This window comes from Platalea leucorodia, assembly GCF_965183815.1.
Source record: "Platalea leucorodia genome assembly, chromosome: 14".
NCBI lineage: Eukaryota > Metazoa > Chordata > Aves > Pelecaniformes > Threskiornithidae > Platalea > Platalea leucorodia.
Window position 1 is genome coordinate 4,975,050 of NC_138836.1, and position 11,247 is coordinate 4,986,296.

Below are 11,247 nucleotides of genomic sequence, written 5' to 3' on the forward strand. Positions count from 1 at the left end.
CAGACTCCGCCCCCGTTACCGCCCCGCCCCTCCCGGTGCCCCGCCCCGCCGAGCCGAGCCGAGCCGGTTCACAGACACCACGCGTTTATTGCCCGCCGTCGCGGCGGCAGCGCCCCGTCCCCGCCGGGACCCCGCCGCCGCCTCCCGCGCCCAGCGCGGTGCCGGGGGCCGAGGGGAGCGGGGCCCTGCCCGGGGGGGGGCCCAACGGTTCCACTGCGACTTGCACAGGGGCAGGGGGGGTGCAGGGGCAGGCAGGGAGCGGGAGGGGGCCACACCGGCAAGCGGGGCCGGAGCAGCCCTGGGCCGTGCCCAGGAGACGAACACCAGCCCTGGTGCTCCCAGCCCTGCAGCGTGGGCCGGTGCCCCCCTCCCCGCACGTTAACCCGGAGCAGCAGGGACGATCCGCAGGCACTTTCCAGGATTCCCCCTCCCCGAGCCTTAAAACTCCAGGCTGGGTGGGAGAAGGGGCTGCTCCAGCCCCAGGCAGAGGCACAGAGGAGCTGGCGGAGGAGCCTGGACAAGGCAGGGGAGCGAGCGTCCCCTCACCCCAGAGCACGTCAGAGCTTGACAGGCTCCTCCTCAGCTGGAGAGCAGAGTACGGGGACGCAGGCCCAGCCCACGGGGGCCCCGGGGCCTGCAGGGACAGCAGCTCCCAGAAGGGGAAGGGAGGGGACACCAAGCACAGCATGAACCCCGGGAGACAAACGGGACCCACATCCCCTCCGCTCCCCTCCACAGCAGAGTCCACCAGCGGCTCCCAGGACAGCGCTCCCCTGCCAGTCCTTGTCCCAAGACTGCTCCGTTTGCTGGCTGGGGGACGCAGATCTCCACCTGGGAGGAAAGGAGCGGTGTTAGCACCCTGCCAGGCAGCCGCCCCCCTCCCTGCCCCCAGAGCTCGCTCACCTCAAAGCCGATAGCTCAGGCTGGCCACCTTGGCGGGATGCGTCACCGACCAGAAGTTGCGCTTTGTCTGCAGCTGCTGGAAGGGATTGAAGTGTCTCTTCCGCTCCCGCTTCAGTTTTTTAATCTTCTTTACCTGTGCAGAGGCAGGAAAGCTCTTAGGGTCAGAGTGTGGAGTCCCCTGCCTCCCCCAACTCGCCCCAGCCCAGGATGGGGCCAGCACCCACCTTCCCTCTGTCAAACTCCTCGTCCCACTCATCGATGACAGTCTCGCTCCGGGCCCACGCTGCGTCCCGAATGGCATCCTGGCTGACAGCTGAGATCTCGCCCTCCCAGGTGAAGACTGCGGAGCAGCGCGGTCAGCAGGGAGCACCGCGCTGTGCTCCGCTGCACCCGCTTGCACAGGGCCCCCACCCCAGGCCAGCGGCTGGAGCCCCTCACTCCAGCACCCCATTCCGTGGCACCCCCAACAGCCCCTCGGCCAGGTGCACCTGCCCGGCTCCGGGAGCCCCCCACAGCTGCCTGCGCTGGTGCCGGGGGGAGCCCAGGCCCTGGCAGAGCACAGAGGGCTCTGCCTGCGTCCAGGGCTCAAGGCAGAGGAGCCATGTGCCTGTTTACTCACCCAGGTGAGCAGGGATTACCTTGTTTGCCATAAGCCTTGTCCAAGGAGTTCCTGAGCAGCTCCTCCACCACGCTGGCCTCCTCCTGGCTCCCAGGTGCTGTGCCAGCCCCACGGCCGGGCTCAGGACTTGGGGCAGCCGGGCAGCGCCTGTCCCTGTCTCCAGCCTGGCTATCCCAGGCGCACGCTGCCACTGCAGAAACAGGAGGGGTGAGGACAAGCCAGAGGGAGCTCCTGTGTTGCTCCATCTCAGAGGCAGATCTCGCCCCAGGAGACACTGTCAAGACGAACAAGGTCCTGATGGCGCAGGGTGTTTGGGCACACTGGGGCCTGTCCTGGACAGGGAGGAACTGGGGGTAAATCTTCACCCCTTGAGGAGCCCATCCCCACAAGTCTGGAGAGGAGCACACCCTCATCCAGGGTACAACTGGGCACCTCTCCTGCACGAGCAGCACGCGGGCCTGCAGGCAGGTCAGTGGAGGACGGGGGTCAGGAAGACGGGCACCACCAGGTAGTTGTGGTGACCAGCAAGCACCAGGGACTGGACACCAGTGCTCCGAGGGACGAGCAGCCAGCTCTCCCCTGCCAGGCACCAGGCAGGGTGGAGGCACACGGTCATACCTGGGGTGCCACCTGCAGCATGGATGCCATTGGCAGCCGGCCGCTCCAACGCTGGGCTGCTGAGGCCTTCCCTCCGCTTGCGCTTGCGGTGCTCGCTCTCTCCAGCCCCAGCCTCCACGCTCCGCTGCTGCTTTATCTTCCAGGGCTCTGTCTCGGCCCTCCTAGAGCTGGGGAAGGCAGCAAGGGTCAGCTCACTCTAGCCAGGCTAGAGTGGGAAAAGAGTCGGAGGCAACGGGACGCAGGGACACCCACACCCCAGCGCTGCACTCGGGGCAGGATGAAACCCCCCCCAGCAAGCCAGCGCTTCAGCTCAGCTCGTCCCACCCGCAGAAAGACAAGAGACACCCGACGGCAGCCTGACTTCAGGCAGAGCGGAGGTGCACAGGGCTCTCGTGTGCCCCCCAGCTCCTCACCTGCCCGAGGACAGCGTCCCAGAGCAGCGCTCTTCTGTCTCCTCCATTCTCCTCTTTTTCTTCTTCTTCTTGAGGGGGGAGATGTGCTCCATGTCCAGGTAAGTACTGGAGTCTGACACTTGCTGCTTGGGCCTGCTCTCCAGGTCCTGACAGCCCGGTGCCTCCCTGCCACTGCTGGGACCCTTGCCTGCTGCCTCCTTCCCCTCAAGGGACACCGAGCCCTCCTGAGTGAGATTCTTCTTCTTCTGGGGGGGGCTGGAGACTTCATCCTTGCCCTTTACAGCCAGAGCATGAGGGCTGCCATCTGCTCCATGATGCTTTCGCCGCTTCTTTTTGGAAGAACCCGGGGTGACCTGGCTGGGTCCCTTCTCCCTGCTGCAGGGAGGAAGGTGGTGCGAAGGGTGGGCAGTGGAACCGTTGGTCAGGGGGAAGGCTGGGAGCTGAGGGGCTGAGTTGAGGATGAAGCTGAAGGCAGGCTTTTCAGGATTTGGCAGTTTGAGAGCAGATGAGGACAGCCTGAGGGACAGGAAAAGAAGCTGACATGATCTGAAAACAGGGTCAGGAGTGGGAGCCCCTCTCTTCCTCCCCACCCTGAGGTGCAGGAGCACAGCACCCAACTGCTACCATCTCAGCCACAAAATCTGAATCAGATCCTGCTCTCAAGAGCAGCAGCTGCAGGCACACACAGTGACCCTGCACCTGCCCAGTGCCAGCTACGCGCAGAGCACACGCTGTCCCACGGGGGATTAGGAAAGAGTGAGTGCTGCTGCAGCACATGTCGATGGTGAAGGTTACAAGAGAGACCCAGAGCAAGCCCTGCCAGCCCAGGAGAACAGGAGAGCCGGCTGCCAAAATCGCCCCCCGAGCCAGCTGCCATGCCAGACAGTTGCCTCGTGGAGTACCCCAAGGCTGCTACTGGCCTTGCTGCCGTGCAGGAGCCTGGGAGCGACTGGCACCGCTTACCTCGACTTGCCAAAAGGCCAGGGAGAGGAGTCGGGGTGTGTGGTGTTCGTGGGATAGGTGTGGTCAGCAAATTGTGGGTGAGGTTGTGCGTGGCGGTCACTTCCGCTCGCCTTCCGCGGGGTGCTGCCCTGCAGTTATTGACATAAATAAAAACTTGGTGGTCTAAAGAAAAGAGGTTTCCGTGAGCCAAGAGGAGAAAATAAAAAGGGGAGCCCAGAGAAAGGGGAGGGGAACAGATACAGACGGGGGGAGGGAAGTGAGGGGTGGTAGAAGAAGAATCAGAAGTGTTTTCAGTTAGAAGCACAAAGGAAAAAAGGAAGGAAGGAAATTTAAAGAGCAGAAACCCCAGTGCACCGTCCCGAGCCCTGGCTGCACAGCGGCACCCAGAGGGCCAGTCCCACGCCGCTGCCCAGGGAGGAGGCAACGCCGCAGCCCTCCAGCTGCAGCGTCACCTGCTCCCACTCGCCCCAGGGGACACGCTACCCCGAGAAGGCTGGCGAGGCCACCCTGCTGCAGGGACTGGCACAGCCACCCCTCCGTCCTGAGCAAGAAGGCAGGAGCCGTTTCTCCTGCATCAGTCAGGGATATGAACAACAGCAGGGGCCTGGCCCCGCACCCCAACCCAGAAGGAGGGCAGAGCAACTGCTACAGCCCTGGGGCTGAGGGGCTCTCCCCACCCACCTCCAGCTTAGCAAGACACCCAGCATTAGCTCTACACTTGCCCCCAACACAAGGCCCGGTTCAGGCGGCACAAGGTGCCTACTCAAGTCTCCAGGAAGAAGCTCAGACTCACCTTTTTGGCGGAGAGCGCTAGCTTCTTGGCCGGTGGTGGTGACATGGTACTGCTCAGCTCCAGAGCGGTGCTGGTCAACAGGGAGGATTTTAATTTTGCTGGCTTGGAGTCTTCAGGGACAGCCGGCTCGGCGCTGGGGCCAGCAGGGAGGTCCGTGCCACAGTCCGTTTCCTGAGAGGTGCAGAAGCTGCCGGTTCCACTCTTGGCCTTCTGGGACGCCTTGGCCAGCTTCCCCACCGCGCCGTGTGCTGGGCTGGCAGCACTGCTGCCGCAGGAGTCCCTCTCCAGGGTCCCGGTGTTCTCCCCGCTGCCCCTGGGCTCCTGGCTGGGGCTGGGCTCTACCAGCAGCTTGGGTGAGGTAGGTGGCTGCTTGCTCTCCCAGGAGCTCTGCCGGGGCAGCTCTGCTTTGGCCCCATTTGCGTTGCTGGTGTCGCAGAAGCCCTGAACTGCTCTGGGTGTGGAAGGCAGCTGCGGGAAGGAGAGCGGCTTCTTGGGCCTCCGGGCTGCATCATCGGGCAGCGCTGTGGCCGTGTGGGTGGCTTTGAGGGGCAGTTTGGGTGACGGGGACCCAGCGGGCAGCTTTGGTGGAGCAGTTCCGTTCGGCAGCTTCGGCCCTGTCCCAAACGTGCTGCGGGCCACAGGGACTCCAACCTCCTCCGGCCCCGGCAGCTTCTTCCCCGGCAGCATGTCTGGTCTCTAGACAAAGAGAAAGAGAGAAGTTCAGTGAGGAGAGGATTCAAGGACAGAGCAATACTGCCCTCCCTGTCCCTTCCCAGGCCCACACAGGAACCCTTGGCTCAGCAGGATCCTTCCTGCAAACCATCCTCCCTCACACCTGCCCATTCGGAGCAGCTCACCGGCCTCCCTGCGAAGCTGCAGCCCACCTGCCCTCGCAGAGCAGAGGGGCAGCAGCTCCCAGGAGCACTGGCCGAGAGCAGCCTTCAGGACTCACCCGGCCCATCAGCGGTGAAGACAGGGGCCCGTTGGTCACAGTTTTCTTGACCTGATCGGTGATGCTGCCGGTGCGGCCAGGCAGGCTGGAGGCAGCTTTGGCAATGGGCCCCTCCGAGCTCTTCCTGGGGCTGGGGATTCTGGTGAAGGCAGAGAAGCGCACGCATTAACTGCGAGGGCTCTTGTCAGAGATGAACACAAATAACAGGAGCCAGAAGCTCCGAGAAGGTGATGTGCTCTTGATCTACAGCAAAACCCTAACAAGGGGCTGGACCTCTCCCTGCCGCCCTCCTCCGAGCCAGCGCATACACACGGGCGTTGGGGCTACTTGGGCCCAGCTCCTTCCCGCACCCAGGCACGTGCTGCGGGCCCTGTCCCAAATATTGAGAGCAGGGGGCAGAGGGGCTGGGAGACACAGGGTGCTCTCACCTCAGGTAGAACAGCACATAGGCCTGCTGGTTGAGGACCACTTTGATGTTGCTGGAGCGGACCAGGTCATCGTTCATTTGATACCACTGCCCATTGCTGGCCTGCAGAAGAAGAGAGAACGGGGTCGGGCTGTGCCTGGAGACCCTCCTGGCCTGAAGAGCAGCAGGAACAGCGCCTGTTAGCACAGCTCCTCTCCCCAAAACCCACAGGCGGCCCAGGCCAGGCAGGGGGACTCTGCGAGAGCAGACCTCTACGCTTCCTACAGTGGAGCACAGCCTGTACCCCCCATTCAGTGTTCCACACCACACACATCTGCTGAGCACCCTCCCCTCTGCACACTACAGGGACCCACGAGCACCCACCAGCCCCCAGCCCGGAGGGGGTGCCAAGGGAGCGCCCTGGGCTCACCTTCACGTAGCAGTAGTAGTGCCCTGCGTGGCAACTGTACCCAGAGTGCACCAGCACTGCATAGAGTCCGTACATGACAGGATCCCCGTTGTTCTGAGACATGTAAGGGCGGATGTTCAAGTACTCAGGGTATCCCACGTCCTGCAGAGAGAGGATGTCTCAGGAGCCCGCACAGCAGACGGCTTTCTTGCTAGAGCAAGAGCAGCTCAGCTGTCCTACGACTCCCATCTCCTGAGGGAGGGGGCCCTGCTCTCCCCAGGCAGAGGTCACGGTGAGGACGATGCCAGGATAAGCCCAGCTCCCATCACACCGCACAGCTGGGGATGGGCTGCAGGACTGCTGCAGAGCTCGCACTGCGCACAGGACCACCTCCCACCCTGCTCCGGGCAGCAGGGCCTCGGGCCAGGAGACAGCCCCAGCTCTGGATTGCCGAGCACTCACCTTTGTGATTTTGCCTCCACCGAAGTTGGCAAAGCGCTTCAGCGAGAGCGTGAGAACGTTGGAGGCTCGGTGGATGGTGAAGCGTTTGCTGGCCGGCACTTTCTTCTTGCATCTGCACAGGAAGAGCTCAAGCTATTCAAGCTGTCCCACCACCCAGATGGTTGCCAGCCCTGGCCAAGCGGCAAACCCCACGGAAATGACCCTGCTGACACCAGGCACCGCTCCAGGGCACCTGCTCACGGCCACGTCTGCTGGCCCAGGTCCTTCTCGCGAGAGGAGGGAGCTGAGGAGTGGCAGGTTTCATTGCAGGCTTCCATGGCCACGTACCTCATGGTTGAACCGTGGAGCAGGTAGAGAAGCCCTCCCACATCGCGGCAGGTTTTCTACCTGCTTCCCACCAGCACACCCACAGGCCCCTTCCTGCCCGCAGCCCCGCACACTCACTTGGCACACATGTAGGCGTTCTCCCCGCCCAGCATGTCCGACTTCACAAACAGCTCCAGCGCCCGCACTATGTTGGCAGCTTGCTGCAAGGGAAGAGGAGAGGTCAGGGCACGAGTGGCCTGTCCACGCGACAGCCCGCCTGCCAGCCGAGACGCTGGCCCTGAGAGATAACACAGAGTGTGAGCACAGGGCCACAGACTACACCAAACCCATGAGCCTGCCACCAGCTAGGCACTGGCCAGCATGCCGTGAGGGACGGCTGCACTGCCCCCCCCGACACCACGGAGCCTCAGTGGAGGAGTCACGGCTCACATTCAGGCAATGGGCACCTCTCTGCCAGACAGAGAAGGCAGAGCAACAACGGAAGCTGCTTCCCTCTTGCCTGCACCGTGCCTTGACACTGGCAGGTTAAGGAGCCTTGAAAGCAGTAATGGTGCGGTTGTGGGAACATCCCCCACGAGATCAGAGCTCCTCCCCATCCCCGACCCTGCCGCGTTACCCTGATCTCCAGCGCCAGGTCCAGGTAAGGATCATAGGTGTCCGAGACGCTCTTGCACACCGAGCACTTCACTGCAAAAGAAACAGCGATGAGCACACCCTGGCACAACACCGGCACCCGCCACCCCCCCAGCGCAGCGCAGGCAGCTGCAGGAGTCCTCCTCTCCAGGTTTGGGCTCTAGGATGTCAGCACCAGGATTCACAGCCTGGCAAGGAGGAAGGCTGGCAATTCCACTATGTGCTGGGACAGCAAATGTTGCTAGATCACTGGCAGCACGGGTTCCTTTGCTGGCGGCAATGAACTGGGGACCCACAGCCAACAGCTTTTTCCATCGCCACACCAGGGGTCATGACCCACAGGTACCATAAGACTGAGCAACTGCAGCTCTCGATAATTTGCACATGCTTAGCAATTTTCCCAAAAGATTTTTACTGCAAGGCTCTCGGGGAAACAGCAGCCCTGAGAGTCACAGGCCCAGGACCTGGCAGCCAGCACTCACCACGGGACCGCAGGTAACCGCCAAAGATCTGGTGAACCAGCGTTGTGGCCTGGGTCTGGCGATCCAACCTAGAGACAGCAGCACCAGATCTCACACCGCCCCTCCACAACGGCCACCCCTGCAAGCCACCACTGTGTCCTCGGGACGGCTCCCCTACGTGCTCTGGCCAGCGGATGGGCTGCAGAGCTCCAGGAGCAGAGGGAAGTCGCAGCCTCTGCCAGTCTGCTCTCCCAGTACTGGAGCTCAAGGGGTGGCACCAGGCTCCGATCCGCACCTTCCTCTAGAAGGAGTAGAAACTCCCAGCCGGAGCTCAGAGCTGGGTGCTGCAGACAGAGGCAACGCAGGCTTCCCGGGACAGAGGGCCCAGGAGAAATCTGCTCACCCACAGCCACAGAGCTGGGGCTGAACGCCTGGATTCCTCAGTGACTGGGACAGGATCCAAACCCCTAGCACCCTCAGGATTTGGGGACAGGACCACAGCTATGCTGGGGCAGAGGAGTCAGGAGAAGGGAGAAGGCAGACAATAGCCCAGAGCTGTGTCACAGAGGGGCAGAAGGTTGAGCCATCCACCCGAGGCCCCTGAGTCGGCACCTCCGTCTACGAGTCCGACCCGGGGGACACATTCACCCCACAGTCCCCTCCCACAGGCGCAGGGGACCAGCGAGGAGACAGCAGAGAAGAGCAGTGATGGGCCATCAAAGGCCCCACGTACTTGGTACAGCCATTCAGGCAGGCCTTCTGCATGGCATCAATGGTGTAACGCAGGAACTCGTGTGCATCCTCCTGGCTGCCGAAGCGGATGTGCTGGGCAATCTCTGCAGGAGAGGCAGGAATCAGTCCCTGCACGTGCTGCAATAGATGCAGGCCCTCCCTCCTTTGGGGCAGGGACTCCGGGGTTTGAGCCCCCTCAACCCAAACCAGATGTCAGCCTCATGCCGGCCACGGGGGAAGCCCCACGCAGCCCATGAAGTCACCACCCCCCGGCAGGCTCAGTGAGTCATCTCAGAAGAGCCATCTGCCAAGACCTGCCCCAATCTCAAAGGTTCTGCTCCCGCATTAGTCACCGCTCTCCTGCATGGCTATGGGAGGGGAGGGCAGCCATCCTTACTCTTGAGGTCTCGGATGAAGGACACTGGCTTTATTGCGTTGCCGCTGTTGGCAAAAGCCTGGATCATGTGGTTCTGCATAACGCACATCATGCAAAAGCCTCCTTGGTGACCTGGAGCAGGAGAGGAGAAGACAGGATGTTGGGGACAAACCCAGGAGAGATGGAGGCAGTACAGGGGACTGGGGATCTCTGGTCCAACACAGCTCAGCCACACTCAGTTTTCCCTACAAGCTCTGTGCTGCGGTACAGCTCTGGGGCATCCTGGGTACAGGAGGACCAGCGCATGCCACCCCAGCTGGTGCAGCTCCAGTCACAGTACCAGCCACTGCAACCCCCCAGGACGAGAGAGCGTCCACGTGGACGGAAAACAGGTCACAGGTACTCGCTGGAGGAGCCCACAGGTCAGCCCTGAGGGGCAGATCCCACCGGAGCCCTGCGGATGGGGCTACGAGCCCTGCGTGCTCCCCTCGGTCACAGTTCAGAGCAGCGCCCACCGGACTCCCTTTCAAAGCTGCCCATAAACAGCACCTGCTGCCTGTACACAACATTCTGCCCTGCCCTCACGCAGTCCCTACAGGCAGGGGCTGTTTGGGACACCCAGCTCAGCCCCTAGGAAGCCAACAGACCCCACTGGACTCATCTTAGTCCTGGCTACACCCAGCAGAGACAAAGCCTCCCCAGACACAAAGATGCAGAGCTCAGGAACACTGCAACGGCCAGGAAAAGCAAGCCGTATGCAGGAACAACCTCTCGATGGAGAACCAGGCAGGAGGGAGCAGAGAAGGCGCATCCCGACACCTGCGCACCCCTCGCCAGAGCCACGTGCAGAGGTGCTGAGCGCAGCACCGGGAGCAGGACAGGCGGGCGCTCCTCCTTCCCACCGGTGCGGCCACCCTGACCCTGCCGCCCACCGAGCCAGGCCTCCCCACTCACAGGTGCGGCTGTGCTCCTTGGAGAGCAGGTAGTTGGCAAGCGGCGGCGTGTAGGTCAGGCACTGCACCGTGGAGTTGAGGAAACAGGTATTCCCCAGGTTGTGCAGCCCGGCGCCAATCCGGTAGATGCGATCCCACTTCAGGGAGAGGCGTTCCACGGGGAAAAGCACCTTCTGGGGCGCGGGGACCCCGTCCCCCAGCCCCCCCGGGGCATGGCCGTTGCCTGCGGGAAGAGGGGCGGTTGAGCCGCGGGGGTGCGGGGTGCGGGCAGGGCCCCCCTCGCCCTCTCTACCTACCGTGCTTGCCGGGCGGTCCCTCCTCGGGGCCGCGGTGGCGGCCGGCGGCCTCGGCCCGGGGGTTGAGCAGCACGTACTTCCCCCGCAGCAGCTCCAGCTGGCAGGAGAAGCCGCGGCTGGCGGGCTCGAACTCGATCTTCTGCAGCAGCACCTTCTTGGCCGAGGCGGCCAGCAGCCGGCCCAGGTCGCCATCCTCGCCCGCCTCCCGCCGGCCCGGCTTCAGCGCCTCCTTCAGCTTCTCCACGATCGGCATGGCGGGGCCCGGTGGCCCCGGCTGCGGGCGGAGCGGGGGTGAGCGGGGGACGCCGGTCCGGTCCGTTCCGTACCGCTCCGCTCGCCGTTGCGGGGCCGCGCGTTGCCGAGGCAACAGGCCGCGGCCTAGGCCCTCCGCAGGCCCGGCCCCGGCCCCGCCGCCGCGCACCCCGGAGGCCTCAGCGGCTCCCCGCCCGCCGCCGCTACGGGCACCGCACCATCCACCCGCGACCTTCAGCGCCGCCGCGCTGCCCCGGTTCGCCCGGCCCGGCCCGGCCCGGCCCGCCGGGCCCCACTCACCATCCGGGTCTCCGCCGCCGCGCGCACGTGTCGCCGCCTCACAGCGGAACCGCCCTCCCGCCGCCGCGAGCCCCTCCCGCCGCCGGCCCGTGAGGGGGCGGGGTCCGAGCTGGCCGCGCCGCCTGCCGCCACCGCGCTCCCTCGGCGCCGCCCCTCGCCGCCGCCCTCCGCCACGCTCCGCGTCCCGAGGCCGACTGGGGGCGGAGCCGCGCCTGCGCGTTGGCTGCAAAACGGAAAAGGGGGCGTGGCCCTGCCGGCGTTTGTGACGCGTTTACTGTGCGCAGGCGCGCGGCACCGCCGCGGCGGGACCCGGCCCCGCTCCGGGACCGCGGTCGGCGCTGCCGGGAGGGGGCTGAACGCGGCCCCGCCGCAGCTCCTC

At 64.3% G+C, this 11,247-nt stretch overlaps 1 protein-coding gene across 2 annotated transcripts; it reads right to left on the reverse strand.

Moving 5' to 3' along the window:
* Positions 1-109: 109 nt before the first annotated feature.
* USP36 (ubiquitin specific peptidase 36) lies at positions 110-10,959 on the reverse strand. 2 transcript variants are annotated; one of them, XM_082326442.1, is made up of 20 exons: positions 10,869-10,959; positions 10,317-10,590; positions 10,022-10,243; positions 9,089-9,199; positions 8,693-8,795; positions 7,981-8,048; positions 7,482-7,552; positions 6,983-7,065; positions 6,539-6,650; positions 6,098-6,238; positions 5,690-5,790; positions 5,262-5,400; positions 4,310-5,005; positions 3,517-3,644; positions 2,554-3,069; positions 2,141-2,307; positions 1,542-1,712; positions 1,128-1,243; positions 904-1,036; positions 110-831 (listed from the first exon to the last, which is right to left on the reverse strand). In XM_082326442.1, exons 1-19 carry the CDS (start codon positions 10,869-10,871, stop codon positions 905-907), a joined length of 3,354 nt encoding a protein of 1,117 aa, XP_082182568.1. In that variant the 5' UTR covers positions 10,872-10,959; the 3' UTR covers positions 110-831; position 904. The 2 variants fall into 2 exon arrangements, with proteins under 2 accessions (XP_082182568.1, XP_082182567.1); XM_082326441.1 differs by having other exon boundaries at positions 1,542-1,796.
* Positions 10,960-11,247: the final 288 nt, after the last annotated feature.